Source organism: Nicotiana attenuata, unplaced genomic scaffold (assembly GCF_001879085.1).
Source record: "Nicotiana attenuata strain UT unplaced genomic scaffold, NIATTr2, whole genome shotgun sequence".
In the NCBI taxonomy this organism is placed as follows: domain Eukaryota; kingdom Viridiplantae; phylum Streptophyta; class Magnoliopsida; order Solanales; family Solanaceae; genus Nicotiana; species Nicotiana attenuata.
In genome coordinates, this window is record NW_017670577.1 from 147,394 (window position 1) to 166,349 (window position 18,956).

The 18,956-nt window shown below is 36.1% G+C and overlaps 1 protein-coding gene across 1 annotated transcript; it reads left to right on the top strand.

The window, feature by feature from the left end:
* Positions 1–1,360: 1,360 nt before the first annotated feature.
* On the top strand, positions 1,361–16,545 carry LOC109241164 (calcium uptake protein 1, mitochondrial-like). Its single transcript, XM_019407886.1, has 7 exons — positions 1,361–1,865; positions 1,968–2,035; positions 7,009–7,232; positions 14,981–15,064; positions 15,446–15,659; positions 15,793–16,089; positions 16,182–16,545. Exons 1-7 carry the CDS (start codon positions 1,544–1,546, stop codon positions 16,395–16,397), a joined length of 1,425 nt encoding a protein of 474 aa, XP_019263431.1. The 5' UTR covers positions 1,361–1,543; the 3' UTR covers positions 16,398–16,545.
* Positions 16,546–18,956: the final 2,411 nt, after the last annotated feature.

Here is an 18,956-nt window from a genome sequence, read left to right on the forward strand (position 1 = left end):
CAGCATTTTTAATGCTAGAATTTTTAATGCTGAGCAAAAGTAGCCACTAGTCTATTAAAATTAATATGAAAAGACAGTGTTACCCTTTCTTCCATCTTTTCTCCAGCTCGGTAGGAGGGTTCAACAAGTCGACATAAATACTCTGCAGTCAAGCACTTATAGATTCCCCAAGCTTGGATTAGAAAAGGTGATGTTACGAATTGACACATCAACACGATATGCTACCATAATATTTAATAAAAGATTAAGAAGGCATATTAAGAACGACATATTTTCTGCCGATGGATATTTGACCAAATCTTGATTTCTTAGTGTATATAATTTGCTTTATAATCTTCTGAATTAGATATCAAAGGAGGTTGTTTTACACTCAAGTCACAGTGTAGTCCTGAACTTAGAGTTACAAGTTCAAAAGTTAAGGACATGTAGTCCTAAACTTAGAGTTACAAGCTCAAAAACTAAGGACAAGTAGTCCTTAACTTAGACTTACAATCTCATAAATTAAGGACAGCTAGTCATGAACTTACAGTAACAAGCTCATAATTTAAGGACACTTGGTCCTGAACTTCGAGTTCCAAGTTCAAAAGTTAAGGACACATGGTCCTGAACTTAGAATTACAAGTTCAAAAGTTAAAGACACTTGGTCCTGAACTTAGACTAACAAGCTCAAAAGTTAAGGACAATAGGTCCTGAACTTACAGTTACAAGTTCAAAAGTCAAGGACAATAGGTCCTGAACTTAGGCTAAGAAGCCCAAAAGTTAAGGACAATAGGTCCTGAACTTAGACTAACAAGCTCAAAAGTTAAGGATAATAGGTCCTGAACTTAGACTAACAAGCTCAAAAGTTAAGGATAATAGGTCCTGAACTTAGACTAACAAGCTCAAAAGTTAAGGACACTTGGTCTTGAACTTACAGTTACAAGTTCAAAAGTTAAGGAGACTTGGTCCTGAACTTAGACTTACAAGTTCAAAAGTTAAGGACAAGTTGTCCTTAACTTAGAGCTACAAGCACAGAACTTAAGAATAGGTGGTCCTGAACTTCGAGTTCCAAGTTCAAAGTTAAGGACATGTAGTCCTGAAGCCCTGAACTTAGAATTGCAAGTTCAAAAGTTAAGGACATGTAGTTCTGAAGTCCTGAACTTAGAGTTGCAAGTTCAAAAGCAGAAGGGTGTTTTCGTCCGTGCAGGTAAAGTTTATTAAAGCAGTGGCTAAAGACTAAAAACATTTTAAACGGTGGCATAAAAGTAAATACATGTGTTGTTAGTGGCTAACCGTGCACTTCCCCGCCAATAGTATGCACATAATCGAGACTCATAAAAAGCATAACCAACTACCTTGGAGACCGTTATGAATAAAGCTGAGCCAAAAACTCAAGAAACATCCCACGCCTCTCTTTGTTGGTCAAATATACCCGTAATATTTTCACTTTCCTCATTCCAAGGATCAACCTTCTCTGTTTTCTTGAACAACTAAGTGATAATAATCTTTCAAAATTCTGATCCACTTTTGGGTTTCTGCTATCTCTTTACAGCTTGTAATTACTATGCATCCTTGGGCATTTTTTAGAACACCTAAGCCAGCAATCCGAGGGCTTGCCGCTCATAATCCAATATTTCGTTCCATCTTCATCAAATCGAGTGGCCACCAATTAAATGTTGGGTCCGGCGGTTCTAATGGATATAGAAAGAATGGAATAGTTGTGGAATCCCTTATGGGATCACTGTCTTCTGGCGTCATTATTGCTTGCTCAACCTTAGCGCTCTATTATATTTCATTCCCTTCTCATAATGAATCTCATATTTGTTATGCTAATTCTGAAAGTAGAAGTGAAGAGCTAGGGAAAAAGCCGACGTTTTTATTTGGAGGTATTGAAATTAACATATATCAAAGTAATAATTATTTTTATTCATTTTTTTAATTTTCTTGAACATTCATGGTTTTTTCTTTGCGTTATTCTGTATTTTCAGATTCATACCGAAAAAAAGTTTTCTTCAAGTATGAGAAACGGTTGAGAGTGCAAAGTCCTCCTGAAAAGGTAGAGATATTATTTATTTGGTACTGTGCATGCATCAATTATTACGGCACCATTGAACATGTAATGTTAATATGTAATAAGTACAAATATAATTGTTGATAAAGAATGGATGAAGTTATCCATCAAGAAGGGTTCTGATTCCTGACTAGTTTTGCTTCCCCCAAGGGTTAAAACTTGCATAGGAAGCGAGACAAGTATAGTAAAGCAAGATATTATTTAACTTAAAAGAGCTTGTTTGGAAAGCCACCTTGAAAATGGATTTGAATGTAATTGGGTGTAACTACACAGTTTGACATGTTTGTTTGCCAAGTATTTACTTGGTCAGCATGAAACTGGGTATAATTGGAAGTGTGTAATTACACTCTCCAATTCTCAAGAGGGAGGTGAGAATTGGTGGTAATTACACTATGTAATTACAAGGTTCTTTTTAGTTTCTTTCCTTTTTGTTTTTATTTTAATTTATTTTTTTTGTAACTTTTTTTTTCTATTATTAAATTTTTTAATTTTATTTTTACTATTAAATTTCTTTTGAAATTTTAAGATATATTTTTCCTTGTGCATTATTTATCTTTTATTTCTCTATCTTCACTTCTTGTGATCCCATGTAATTGCTTACTATATTTTATTTTTTATTTATTTTATTATTCTATATTTTTAAACTACACCTCCTAATATTAAAATTAATGAGTCATTAATAAATTTGGCATATAATGGTTGACGCAATTAAAGTGAATTTTCGTTGTTGAATGTGTTTATAAACTTATCATGTTTCCTAATTATTAAGTTGCACTGGAACTTACTACTATTATGTTGGAATTTGACATATGTTAAACTATTTTATTTTATTTTTTGAATTTTAAAATTGTGTTATATTCATGGTTCCAATTTAATTGTTTTAGTAGTACCGGCTCACATTGCATGTTGTTCATTTTTTAGTTAGAATTGATAGATTAGTTTTGTCAAACATTTGAATAATGTTATGACATTATATTTATAAATAACTAAATATTATCAATTTAAAAAATATATAAATTATTTAATATTAGTTATAAATATATGGTTACTAAATTAATGTATATTCACGAAAAAATATATATCTTAAATATATAATATAATATCATTTATACTTATAAAAATTTATAGGCATATATTTATTATATTAACTTTTAAGTTTTGATAATTACTTAATTCGAAATTTAATCTATTTTAACACTCCATGATAAAAATTCTGGCTCTGCCACTGATTACACAACTGTGTAATTACTAAGGTATCTAATTACTACCCTAGTAATTACACAATTACAATCCAAACGGACTCTTAGTGAAGATAAGCTATAATTAATGCTATATAGTGTAATGAATTTCCATTACCAAGTTCGTCTTGTCCTGAATTATTTTCAGTTCGAATCTAGCAATCCCTGCACGTGGATCAATCAACTTTCCTCTAAACTTTTCAAAATTCTAAACAAAGTAGAGTGGTTTCTTTTTGTATTGGGAAAAATTAAATTAATATATCGAATTAATTATGGGGTGACATGTCGTGATACGTGGATTGATAAAGGAATGTCAACTGGCGAAGAGTAGATGAAGAGGCACGAGCTTTAGCAGGCATGGGCAAAAATCCAAGGAAACCAAAAGGGATAGGTGCTCGAACCTCTTGATATTCTGAAAAGGCATCAGAAGAATGAACCTAAATAGCAAAAAAGGGTATAGATACGTATTATTGGAAATTAATAGGCATTAATTACAGAAAACGTTACAAAATTTGTACTAAATCAATTACGATTACCAATTATAACGTTACATTAAATGCCATTGGTTGTCCATAAAAACTCCATTATGAGAGGAGAAAAACGTATTACTTAGAAATAGCTATAAAAGGTGAGGAATGAATTTTTGTAAAGACTTGAAATACTATTGAAATATACTGATTTACTTTGCTTTCTATTCAGCTATTATTTACATCAGTTATTCCTATTTCTACTTGATTATCAGTAACCCGAGTTCTTCTAAAATAAAGCTTTGACCGAAATCCCAATTTTTGGTTAAACAAATTGGTTCCGTTACCGGGAATCTGATAATCTATTCCTTCCTAAATTAACCTTTTTGTCAAATCAATCATGTCAAATGTCAATGACAACAATCAAAGAGACCGTCAACTCCAGGAGAATCTGCAAGGTGATGGAACCCCGATCCCTTCCCCACAAAGTTCTCCTCAACAATCTCGAGAAGGAACTCCTGATGGATCTCAATCAAATGCAAATTATCAATTGGAAAATGATGAGGCTATCAACGAAGCTTTGCAAAGTTAATCGCTCAACAGGTCAACAAAGCTCTTGAGGCTTTCGCTAACCAGCTACCAGTTGTGCCACCAACATCAACTCCAAACAACAACGCCTTAGAAAATCCTCGCTCAGGACTCGTTAACTCAGGCAGCGGGGGAACTCCTAGTGAATCTCGTGATGGAGGGTCAGGTAACCCAATTAATTCTGATTTATAAAATTTAGTACTAACTCTGCAGAAACAGCTCAAGGAACAAAGCGATCGCATAGAGCAAATACCTGGAGTACCGCCGGTAATCAAAGGGATAGATATGGACAAATACTCACAACAACCTTGGAAGCCAAGTGCTGCTCCTTTACCAATTCCGAAGAAATTTAAGATGCCCGATATCCCAAAATACGATGGTACCACCGATCCACGAGATCACGTAACTGCTTTCACAACCGGTGTAAAAGGCAACGACTTGACCAAGCAGGAAATTGAATCAGTTTTGGTCAAAAAGTTCGGAGAAACACTTACTAAGGGAGCATTAACATGGTACTCTCTTTTACCTGAAAATTCTATAGATTCTTTTTTTGAACTTGCAGATTCATTCATCAAAGCACACTCGGGAGCTCAAAAAAGTTGAGAAAAGAATGGAGGACATCTTTAAAATAAAGCAAGGAGATACGGAGCTGCTCAGGGAATTCGTAGACAGGTTCCAGCGTGAAAGGATGATGTTGCCACGTGTACCTGATAACTGGGCAGCGATGGCATTCGCTAGCAATCTAAACGANGATAGATTAGTTTTGTCAAATATTTGAATAATGTTATGACATTATATTTGTAAATATTAATTTATTTTATCAAACATGAATTTCGTGATGTTGTTACAAAACGTATATTTTTTATTTTTGTAAGTATCTGAACTAAATATTACTAATTTAAAAAATATATATAAATTATTTTTACAATATTAGTTATAAATATATGATTACCAAATTAATTTATATTCATGAAAAATATACATCTTAAATACAAAATATAATATCATTTATGCTTATAAAAATTTATAGGCATATATTTATTATATTAGCTTTTAAGTTTTGATAAGTACTTAATTTGAAATTTAATCTAACTATGTAATTACACTTGTGCAACCAAACAATAAACTTGTAATTACACTATGACAAACAAGCAGGTTATCGTAATTATACAACTGTGTAATTACTAGACTGTGTAATTACTACCCTAGTAATTACACCAATTCCAATTACAGGGTTGCTTCCTAACAGACTCTAAAGAATTCCTCTTTCTATCAGTCAACAGAACATTCGAATTTGGATGGTACATAAACATATGGTATAGTTTCTTTTATATAAGATTTTTCCCTTTAACTATGTGTTTACCCTTAAAATCGTATAACAATCAAATTTATAAGTGGTTTTAAGAATATTTATTTTACCTAGCACCAATTGATAAATATGATGACTAATAGTAGAAATAAACGACAAAGTAAAGCAAACCAGTACTAAAATGCAATTCAGCCCTCGAGTTAGGTCGCCCTCGAACTGAGTGAGTGAGAGTAGACTTATGAAACCAACTGAAAAACAAGAGAGTATAAGAGAAAAGAGTATTGTATTGCTTTGATATGTGTCGATATAAGATGGTTACAAAATGATTAGAACCCTCTTTATGTAGTCGAGGAATCCTATTAATGGTGCAATTCTAATTACAGAAGGAAAATCCCATGATTAGCTAAACTACCGCCCTTGATTTGATTTGTTCCGAGATTTCCGCCATGATCTTCGACAAGTCACAGATATCTAGCATTTCCATTATTCGGTCTTGCTCGATGCCTGTCCTGTTCGACCTTGATCATTACTGGTCTCGATCTCAACAAGTACCTCGAATCCCGAACTCGGTACTCTATCCTCATGTCTCGGTTTGATATGCTATAGTGCTGATCCTCGATCCATTCCCCTAGTCTCGGTTAATCAGTAAAATCGGGTGGGTCCGGTTTTAAACGTATACACTGTGCATGGAGAGAAATTTTATCTTGTATCTCAAGCATACTATTACTAACGGGAACAGATCAATCAAGAGATAGTGGTAATTTTTTTCTAAGCAAGGACGGGCAAGTAACGATTAGCCGAGAGTCTTTTGGGCCCAAGGAAATAGATTGTATTTAGGTACAAATAAGTCGTGACGAGTAGGCAATGTACAACGAAGCCTGCGGGGTGAGTGGGATGGATGTAATTGCTCCAATCTTAATCATATGTCTCAAGTTCGAATTAGATGAATAGAGAAACTCTTGGTAGAGAATAATTTCTCCTTTAGCGGGCCTTATGCTGTACAAATCAGAATTAATTGGGCCAGTAGTTTGGGATACTAGATGCATAAAGAAGAAAAAGAAAGAAGACGAAAAACCTCTCAAGCATACTAATGATTCTTTAGGCAAGAATTTTCTACAAATTCTGCATTCTGAGCAGTGTTGACATATTACTCATGATACTTGGTGGAACTATACGGACGGTTTACCATAATAAATTAGTACCAATGTGATGTCAAAATGGATTATGTACCACGATTTACAGTGATATAACTGACTTTATTTTTAGAAATCACCCGTAATTAAGTCACTGAAACGTAAATATGTGTGAAATTATAATTCTAGTATCTATTTATTTTTCTTTTTATGTTGGTTCCAGGTATTTGAGTACTTTGCATCTTACCGAACTCCAAGTGGCGAAGTCTATATGACTCCAGTAGACTTAATGCGAGCGATTGTTCCAGTGTTTCCTCCATCAGAAACAAGTGGTGTTAGAGGGGGCTATCTGAAAGGAGAATCAGCTTCCAGCGAACTACATTGTGCTCCTTCACAATTTTTCATGCTCTTTGATACCAATAATGATGGACTTATATCCTTTCCAGAGTAAGCATTTACTGCTGTGGATTTGCTCCAATAGAAATAATCAGAAAGGCTACATGTCTATGGTATTTGTTAAAGGCTAGGATCCATCTTTATTGTCCATATTAATGATAAGAATAAAAAAAGTAAAATAAATAAATAATATAAAGAGAAAAAAATATGCAAATGTTGTATTGCTGAAATTTCGAACCATCCTAACCTTGGAAAAATACCCTGAACGCATGGCTTTAATTAAAAATAGCATTGAGATGTATCCAAGCATATTCTGGCTCGCCTAGAGTATCAGCCAAACTCCTGAATTCATGCAGAACTTTTTTTTATTGTTGAGTAGGATGAAGTGCGTGGTTCCTGGCTTTTAAAAGCTAATGAAATCAAATGGTTTTCTAATGAAAAAATAATTCCCCATCACCATTTTTTTTTCAATCTCCCCTATACCCTTCCCCCAACTCATTTCTTCTCTATCTTCCTTTCCCCTCCTCCCTTTCCCTTTATTTTCTTCTCTTGCTTCTGTCTCTAATGTTTAGACAAGAAAAGGAAAGTGACGATACAAACAAGGAAATAGGGTACAACAGAATTGGGAATTGGGTTGAGTCTTACTGGGCTTCACGTATTGGGCTTCAGAAGGAAGAGTATTGGGCCTTGGGGTCTTTATTCAATTAGTCCAATTAATAGTTAGGTCAGATAGTTAAATAACAGATTAGGAGAGAAATGGGTATCTTTTTTTGGCAATAACAGAATTCCTAACTACTTTTTCTCTCTACTTCTTCTCCTTTCTTCTTCTTCTTCTTCTTCCTCTTCTCTCTAATCTCCATTTCTACTTCTTTCTGAGTTCGTTCATGTCAGTTGAAGTGCAGATTGTAGCAATTGAATTGTTGATCAATAAAGCTTAGTTCCTTCTTGAATTTCATTTCTCAATTAAGTACATTACAAATTGGTATCAGAGCCTTTCCTGGCTACAATGACAGTTCCAGAAACTCGCTCGAAGTCTAATGAAGATTACGTGAAGAAATTAGATAATCAGTTACAAAATTACATGGCAGAGACGAATAAAAAATTGGAATCGCAAGATTCTAAGATCGATGATGTTGGAAGAAAGCTGGATGTCATGATGGACAGGCTCTTCACGAGCAAGGATGGCATCTTGGGAAGTGCTCCAGTCAAAGTCAATCACATTGAGGCCTCCAGTAGTCGACCCAGATTTGCGGAGCAGAATGAGTATTCTATTGGTAGAAGGCAAGGAAATAACCATGGACATAGGTTTGAAATTCCTTATTTTGAAGAAGGTGATTCCAGACCATGGCTCCGCAAGTGTGAAAGATACTTTCACTTTAATCAGATAACTGATCCTCAAGAGAAGTTGGAGGCTGGTGTCCTTCGTCTCAACGGGAGAGCTGAATCCTGGTACTTTTCTTATCATCTGAGCAGAGGTAGTGTGAGATGGCCTGAGTTTGTAGAAGAAATCAGCAAGAGATTTGAGGAGTCTGATAATAGCAATCTTAATCTCTTAGGAGAGTTCAAAAGAATTGAGCAGCAAGGATCAGTGAATGATTACCTGGCAAGATTTGAAGATTTGAAGGCTTGGGTCTTGATTAAACACCCCACTATCCCTGAAGAATTCTTCCTTGGATTCTTTATTGAGGGACTCAAGGATGAAATCAGGCACACAGTCAAGATGCTTGATCCTTTTTCCTTGAGCCAAGCAGTGGAGAAAGCTAGGCATAAAGAAAAGTTGTTAGAAGCAGTAGCTAAGAAGGGTAAAGTAAACATTACTAGGTAGTCAGTACAGTACAACAATAATAATAGTCAATCAGGAGTGAGAACATCTGGGTTCCAACAGAAGGAAGGGGGATCTACCTCCTACAATGTGGGCAACAAATTGTTTGAGGCAAGAAGAGCAAGAGGTGAATGTTATAAGTGTGGACAGAAGTATTTCCCTGGTCATCAATGTAAGAATAAGCAGCTAAATGTATTGTCTGGGTCTACTGACAAGAGAAGGTAGAAATGAATGCTGATGAAGAGGGGATAGTGGAGGAGCAAAGTCAGGAGACAATAATTGATGAGGCCATAAGTCTCAATGCCTTATCTGGGACAGTCACATCTACTACTATTAAATTGAAAGGAGTGTATGGTAAGCAAATCATGGTGCTATTGGCAGATAGTGGTAGCACCCATAGTTTTGTAGCAAGTGAAACTACAAAACAATTGGGGTGTGTGATTCAAGTAGATGCTCCAATGAGATTACAGCTGCCAATGGGAGTAACTTGATGAGTTATCACTCTTGCCCTCAGTTTAAATGGAAAATGTGGGGCATTGAATTTGAGCACAAGCTGAGAATGTTAGACATTGGGGGATGTGATATGGTATTAGAAGTGGATTGGACGAGAAAGCACAATCATATATTGTTTGATTTTATTGGATATAGATTACAGGTCAGTGTGAAGGGAAAGATAGTAGAACTGAAGGGTTTTTCTGAAGAGGGTAGCTTACAGAGTATGTCAGCTGCAGGGGTGAATCAGCTACTCAAGAAAGGCCAACTGTTATGGGCTCTTCTCTTCATAATTACTGCTCAGTCTACTACAGAAGGAAGAAGCATACCTGAACAAATTAGAAGGCTACTGACTGAATTTCCAAGAGTTTTTGCTGAGCCAAAGTCTCTGCCGCCACAGAGGAGTCATGATCACTTCATCCCTCTCAAATCAGATGCAGCTCCAGTCAGCATTAGACCCTACAGGTATAACCATTTTCAAAAGAATGAGACAGAAAAATAAGTGACTGACATGCTTAATAATGGTACCATTAAACCTAGTCACTCTCCCTTCTCCTCACCAGTGTTATTGGTTAAAAAATGGATGGTAGTTGGAGGTTTTGTATAGATTACAGAGAATTAAACTAAATGAATGTGAAAGACAAATTTCCTATACCTCTAGTAGATGATCTCATGGATGAATTAAATGGTTCATGCATTTATTCAAAAATTAACTTGAGGGCTGGTTATCACCAGATTAGAATGAAGGAATCTGACATATACTAGACTGCATTTAGGACTCACTTGGGACATTATGAGTTCAAGGTTATGCCATTTGGGTTAACTAATGCACCTGCTACTTTTCAAAGTTTAATGAATCATGTATTCAGGCCTTTCCTTAGGAAGTTTGTGCTGGTATTCTTTGATGATATATTGGTGTACAGTCCTTCAGTGGAGAGCCATGTTATGCATCTCAGGCAAGTATTAGAGGTGCTACAGAAAGAGCAACTTTATGCTAAGTTGTCTAAATGTGCTTTTGGTCAAAGTCAAGTGGAGTATTTGGGGCATATTATCTCAGGCCAAGGGGTAGCTACTGACCCTGCTAAGATTGAGGCCATGATCAATTGGCCTGTTCCCAGATCTGTTAAGGCTCTTAGAGGATTTTTGGGTCTCACTGGTTACTACAGGAGATTTGTCAAGTCTTATGGAATTATCAGCAGACCTCTCACCAATTTACTGAAGAAGAACTCATTTCAGTGGTCTGAGGAAGCTGAAAAAGCCTTCAATCAGCTAAAAACAGCCATGTCTTTAGCTCCTGTTTTAGCTTTGGCCGATTTTACTAAGCCATTCATTATAGAAACTGATGCTTGTTCTATAGGGATGGGGGCTGTTTTAATGCAAGAAGGTCGATCAATAGCTTACTTAAGCAAGGCTTTTTCAGTACAGAACAGGGGACTATCAACTTATGAGAAAGAATATATGGCAGTTTTAACTGCAGTGGAGAAATGGAGACACTATTTACAGGGAGATCATTTTATTGTAAGGACAAATCATCAAAGTCTTAAGTACTTGTTAGAACAAAAGATTACCACAACTCTACAACAAAAAGGATTGACTAAGCTTCTAGGCCTTGACTACGAGGTACAGTATAAGAAGGGCACTGAAAACAGGGTAGCTGATGCCTTGTCAAGAAGACAGAGTCCACCTTATTTGCAATCTCTACTGTTCAACCTACTTGGTTACAAGAGATTAGCCTCAACTATGAATAGGATCCTATTTCTTTAGCATTGTTGGGTGAACTAGTTGTCTCTTCAGGCAGTAATTCAGATTATTCATTACAATAAAGGGTCATCAGGTATAAGCACAAAATCTATGTGGGAAGAGGAACCAATCTAAGGAGTATGATTTTAGAAGCAATGCATCAATCACCTCTTGGTGGTCATTCTGGGCAGCAAGGTACTTATAGGAGGGTACAGTTGATTTTCTATTGGCCTAACATGAAATCAGAGATTTTAAATGGGTGAGTGAATGTGATATTTGTCAGAGGATCAAGTCTGAAAATGTGCACACCCTAGGGTTATTACAACCCCTTCCTATTCCAGAACAAGTGTGGCAGGATATATCTATGGATTTTGTAGAGGGCTTACCTTTCTCTACAGGAAAGAATGCTATGCTAGTTTTGGTGGATAGGCTGTCCAAGTATGGACATATCTTAGCCTTAAAATATCCATTTTCAGCACAAGAAGTGGCAGAACTATTCACGAAGGAGGTGTATAGGGGTTACATGGACTTCCCAGATCTATTGTTTTAGACAGATGATCTGTTTTCACTAGTCATTTTTGGCAGAATTTATTCAAAATAATGGGAACTAAGCTTAATATGAGTGCAGCCTATCACCCTCCGTCGGATGGGCAAACTGAAAGACTCAATCGATGTTTAGAGACCTACTTACGAGCTATGGTGTTTGAGAATCCTAAACACTGGGCTAGATGGCTACCATTGGCAGAGTGGTGGTATAACACTAATTTTCATAACTCTCTTAAAGTCACTCCCTTTGAAGCCCTTTATGGTCATCCCCCAACTCAACTACCATTGGGAGCTTTACCACATACACATCAAGGCCCGGCGGGGTTGAATCTAACCCAACGACAACATATGCTACAAGCACTGCGTGACAACCTTGTGCAGGCACAGTCACGGATGAAATTTTATGCAGATCGACTCCTTTCTGAACGAATCTTGGAGGTAGGGGACCAGGTGTACCTCAAACTACAGCCCTATCGACAGTCATCTATCGAAGTGAGAAGAAATGTCAAGCTTTGTGCTCGATTCTTTGGTCCTTATAAAGTTTTGCAGAAGATTGGTGAAGTGGCTTACCGTTTAGAGCTACCACCAGAATCGCGCCTCCACCCAGTCTTTCATGTGTCCCAGCTCAAACGATATATTGGACCATCAATATGTTCGCAGCAGCATCCACTAGCTTGTGATAGTGAGGATCATATTTTGATTCAGCCAGTTGCCATTGTACAGAGGCGTGTGGTTAAGGAGAACAATGTCGTTGCAGTCAAAATTTTGGTTTAGTGGGAAAATTTGCGCAAAGAAGATGCGACTTGGGAGGATTGGGGCTACATCAAAAGCTACTTTACGGCGTTTATAGCCCAACAACGACCTTGAGGAAAAGGTCTCTTTCGAAGGGGAAGGTATTGTAATGTTCAGACAAGAAAAGGAAAGTGACGATACAAACAAGGAAATAGGGTACAACAGAATTGGGAATTGGGTTGAGTCTTACTGGGCTTCACGTATTGGGCTTCAGAAGGAAGAGTATTGGGCCTTGGGGTCTTTATTCAATTAGTCCAATTAATAGTTAGGTCAGTTAGTTAAATAACAGATTAGGAGAGAAATGGGTATCTTTTTTTGGCAATAACAGAATTCCTAACTACTTTTTCTCTCTACTTCTTCTCCTTTCTTCTTCTTCTTCTTCTTCTTCCTCTTCTCTCTTATCTCTATTTATACTTCTTTCCGAGTTCGTTCATGTCAGTTGAAGTGCAGATTGTAACAATTGAATTGTTGATCAATAAAGCTTAGTTCCTTCTTGAATTTGATTTCTCAATTAAGTACATTACACTGTCCCGCCAATCCCTTTATATTAAAATGGGTCGTTTCGATTTGGGTCACAAGTGTGATGGGCTATTTATGAAAATGGTGTTGATGGAGTTTTGCATGTTCAGAATTTTTGGGTGCATTTTTATAGTTATTGCCGGTTTATTGTCTTGCAAGGCAGGTATTTTGATAAAATGGCCCAAAAGAGATATTGTCTCTTGGAACAAGATCGTGAATGGATATGTGAAAGTGGGTGAATTAGGGGTTAATTTCACTGATGGTCACTCAACTATGTTTCAATTTCACTAAAGTCACTCAACTATAATTTATCACTTAAAAGTAATTAAACTTTCACATTGTCACTTAAAAGTCATTTTGGCTCAAACCCCTACCATAAATATGACATGGCATAAAATTTAATGAGAAAAATTCAAAAATAAATGCCACATAAGCTTAAATGGATCATACCCACTTTAGATCCATTTCTTCCTTAATGTGATTTGACTCATAACCCAAATGTGTTCAATAAAAAAAATATTAAATTTCACATTAGTTTAAAATGAATATCCTATACTACAAAATTCTTGCCTCTTCTGTTACATAATGCCCATTTATAATTATTCCATACTAAAAATTGCTTATCTTGTTTGTATACCACATCCGAGTCATTTTATAACTCTATTGAAGTTAAAATAGTACTGTATCCAACTCACATAATATATTTATAATTTTCTAGTGAAATTAAAATAGTATTGTATTCATCTTACATAACATATTAATGTATCATAAGCATACGAGAATAATAATAAGGCTAATAAGAGCCTATTTTCACATTGAACATGCAATTACAGACAACCTATTGCAATTGTTTAGACAAAAAATTATTGTATTTGTACGATAAAAACCCCACAAAAAAATTACAGGACCTAATTTTATTAGGGGTGTGTCTTTTTTCCCCCTATTGAAATCCATTTGGGTTATGGGTCAAATCACATTAAAGGAGAAATGGATCTAAAGTGGGTATAGTCCATTTAAGCTTATGTGACATTTATTTTTGGATTTTTCTCATTAAATTTTATGCCATGTCATATTTATGGTAGGAGTTTTAGCCAAAATGACTTTTAAGTGCCAATGTGAAAGTTTAGTTACTTTTAAGTGACAAAAAATAGTTGAGTGACTTTAGTGAAATTCAAACATAGCTGAATGACCATTAGTGACTTTATTGCACAACAGATGTTTGTTTCAATACCACGGAGAATTTAGTTGGGTAAAAATATCATGATAGCTGGGTATTGAATTTGAATAACCCTCTAAAGTGCCTAAAGTCATTCCGGGAGATGGCACAGAGGGGATTGAATGAGAAAGATGCAACTGTAATCATTGTGCTTTAGTGCTTTGTCAGCTCGAATGAACAAGAGAAAATCTGGTCATGGGATCGAAAATTGGTTCGACATTCTCAAAAAGGTGCAAGAACGAACAATATGGGGGTGGGGGTATTGGTTAACATGGAGGGTGAAAAAGAGTATGAAAAAAGAGAGTCAAAAATAAAAGGGAAAAGACAAAAAGGTTATATTTTGGTTTTGTGCAAAAATAAAAAATGACATGCTCTATTTTTATTTGTTGTGGATATTCTGACATTAGGTGATTGAGGGATAATGTCGGAGGGATTTAAAAAACTAGTTTTGAACAAGTTCGTATCTAGCTAAAACTCTATGTGATAGGAGGCCAGGATGTCAAAACCCAACAAGTAGAAGTGTTTTGCCATCTTGGTTTAAACATACTTCAACAATTTTTAGTTCCGATCATGATCTCTAGATAAGGTGTAAGCAAGTTGCCGATTCCATTTGAATGCTAACTGAGCTTATTGAAATTCTCTCTTGAAACCATGTTTATCTTTTTGGATCAGGTACATCTTTTTTGTTACACTACTGAGCATCCCAGAATCGAGCTTTTCAGAGGCATTTCGAATGTTTGACCTTGACAATGATGGGTATGTCATTTTGCTAATACTCAACTCTGATTATCCTGTTGTCCTTTCGCTACTTTGACAAGCTGGTTTGCTATTGTGATACCCTTAGGATTTATATTGGAGAAGAAGATTATGTGTACTTCATTAGTAAACATTCACCTTTGTAACGGCTAAGCAATGAGCTTAAGGAAGCGACATAATTAGTAAGGATTCATATAGCCAATTGCTACTTCCTTGGGATTGAGCCCGTAGTTATTGTTATCGTCTAGAAAAACTTTCATGCATACATGATGGAGTCCAATTTATAATGACCCATGAAACGACATCAACAAATTTTTTATAAAAACCAAGATTCACCTGTCTTATAGTTGTTTTAGAACTTCTGACTAGTTTCATGAACAGAGGAGTTGACAAGGAAGAATTCAAGAAAATGATGGAACTCATGCGAACTGCTAATAGACAAGGTGCTCGCCATAGAAATGGACTTCGATTTGGACTAAAAGTTACTGGTTCCGTAGAGGAGGGAGGACTCTTGGAGTACTTCTTCAGCAAAGATGGAAATGGGCGCCTTGAGCAAGAAAGATTTGTGCAATTCTTAAGAGATTTACATGATGAAGTATGCCTTCCTTTTACTTTCTATCCCAAAAATACAATAATCTAAATTCATTTAATTCGCAATATCTTTCTGGATAGGATATCGTATGTTGTTTATTTGGTTCCAACCATCAATTCCCTCTTGTGAATTTCAGATACTGCGTTTGGAATTTGCCCATTATGACTACAAGTCACAAGGAAGCATTTCTGCCAAAGATTTTGCTTTATCAATGGTTGCATCTGCTGATATTAGTCACATCAATAAGTTTCTCGATCGAGTAGAAGATCTGGATGATGAACCACATCTTAGGGATTTACGCATTACATTCGAGGAATTCATGAGCCTCGCTAACCTACGGAAAGAACTGCAGTCATTTTCTCAGGTCATCTTAAGCTATGGGAAAGTAAATGGACTCTTGTCTAAGCAGGAGCTAAAAGGAGCTGCTAAGCAAGTATGGTCTATAAAGCTCTTCTATTCCTTATTATAAATTGAGTTGTTTCATATTTTGACCAACTTTACTAATAATGATTCATGTCCTACCAGGTTTGTGGCATATCCCTTGCTGATAACGTGGTAGATTTGATATTTTTCATGTTTGATTTAGATTGTGATGGGTCTTTAAGTTCAGATGAGTTCTTAAGAGTATTGCAAAGAAGAGAGCCAGAGTTTCCAGAACAAAGAGAGTCAGGTTTCGTGAGCTTCTTTTCTGGCTGGCTGGACTCGACAAAAAGTAGTTTTGCTTCCAAGACCACTGGCTAATTGATTTTGATTTACTAACACCTTTTGACCGTAGAGAGAATGATTCAAACACAACATAAACTGACAAAGATTGTTGGGAATCCAACCTTTTGTATTCGTCTTTTATTAATAGGAATATCAAAAAAAAAAAAAATGGGAGTTGAAATTTCAGATTTTTTTAATCTATGCATTGTAAAATAATTCATTGATACAATAGATAGTTCAATAAAGTTCATTGGTACTTTTCTGTGAATAAATCAATCTCAAGATCTAGAAAGTGCATAGAATAGATTTGGATTTAATAGGAAATATATTTTCATATTTCTTTCCTTTTCGTCAATTTGAATCTCACTAAAACTACTGATATGATGCATAGCTTTTCCAATGGCCAACTGAAAGGCCAGCGGATATAAGAAAACATATAGACTAGAGAAAACAAGGGTCACAACCATTTTCAGTTTTTCACCTTGTTGTAAAAAATCAAATTTCCTATCTAACTTTAAACGATATGCATTTTCCCTCCCACCAATATGAGCAATTTCTGTTTTGTCGTTTAAATTATCAAATCCTTCCTTATGTATCAAAGTCTTTAATCTAGGTGCCATTTTATCAACCTAGTGGGGACAGGATTCTTGTAGACTTTTCGATTTATTAGTAAGATCGACGCTAAAGTGTCTCTTCATCATTTCTACCGTGCTTGAATCAAAGTATTGAGGTACATTCAGCTCGATTGGAGGTATTGTAAATGTGACATAGTTGTCATTTGTAGGTTGAATTGCCCTTGCTGGAGTTGCCTACCTTATTGTTTGGGGCTAGAAATGTTATTGATTTGGAATCATCGAGTGACTCCTATCATTAGGTGGGAGAATCCACTATGCCTGCTCTGTTGCAAAATTTCCTCCTGTCTTATATAAAAACCCTGCAATATGAACGTTTGGAAATGGGAGAAGTTGGAGGAAAGCTACCAGACTGACACGTAGACATCTTTGTGTTGACTATGTCGTACTTTGCATTTGACTTAAGTACTACTCCCTCCGTTTGAAATTAAATGAGGTAGTTTGACTCGACACGGAGTTTAAGAAAAAAAAGAAAGACTTTTGAAATTTGTGGTGTTAAAAGGTTAAGGGGTAAAACTTTGTGGGGCCATGACTTTTGTGTGGTTATAAAAGCTTCTCATTAAGGGTAAAATGAGTAAAATAAGGAGTTTAAAGTTGAATGTTTTCTAAATTTAGAAATGCGTTATTATATTTTGGAATAGACTAAAAAGAAAAATACCTCATTTAATATGAAACGGATAGAGTATTAGATAATCTCCTTCGGTCGAACAACGTAGTCAACAAAAGCTAATGCTGGATTAGCTGAGTTGTTAAAGTAGGTGGAATTTTCCCTTCAATGCATACAGACTATTCGTCATAAGGTAGGGTTGCACCATGACAATTGGGCCTTGATAGGCCTGCCAACAGTTGCTGGTTGAAGTAGGCAATTAAAAGTCCCTCCTGCTATGTAGCAATGTGTATACGGCCAAAATCGGGGAGTTCAACTTTGGGGTTACTGTGGCACTCCACACCCGACCTAGAGAAGCTCGAAGCAGAATTCGAAGTGTGACCCCGAGGTGCGTCCCTCGAGAGAGCATATCGATAATCAATCTTGGAGCAGTACAAATCGATGATTGTCATGGAAAGGCGGGAAAGCTCCCAAGGGCACGCAGTTAGAGCTGACCAGGTCTGCAAGAATAGTACAAGTCTGTACTGAGCAATTATACAGCTGTACCAATAGCATTCCCTCATCATTATTAGACATACACTATATTGGGATTCCCCCTTCTATATAAAGGGGACCCTTATCATTTTGTAACGGACATTGAATATTGAATGCAATAAAACACTCTCTGCTTCTTTTGCCTAAATGTGCTCAACAATTATTTTATAGATTTATTGCTTGTTCATTAATTATTTATTAATTGTTCTTCTTTTATTGCCTATTATTAACCGCAAAAGGCTATCTTTGAGGCCTTCGTTATCATTGCTTCTCTATCAATTGTTGATCGCTAACTGGCCTAGCTAGGCCTCGAAGCCCTTGTTCCAGCCAACTCGAGGCTCAGTCTTGTGATAGCTTTGGTTTGCGTATTTCATTCTCTTTACTTACATTTAACATCTATTGCCTAACAACTAGTATTAAAATAAATCACGTATGTTTAGAACCACAAAATCAAATATAATTGTAAATACTATTTTAAAGGTAAACAGTTTGGCGCCCACCGTGGGGCTAAAAATAATAGTGATTGTTTTGGTGCTAGTTTTCTCAAAACACAAGTTGTTCTTCACACTTTCTCTTGTCCAGAATCTCTGATTTCAGGTCAAAAAATGTCTAACTCAGCAAATGCACACGAAAACAACGATATTGGGCTTCGTGGAGAGAACGGTGTAGATGCCGATGTACCACCACAAAACCCAGGGGTTTCCAGCACAAATCCCCATCGACATGAGCTCACGCAATGCTGTACATGTCGACGTAAGCTCTCATACCGACGGAAGTATGTGCGGGGAAAACCAACATGAAGCACAGGGGACTCCAGCTCAA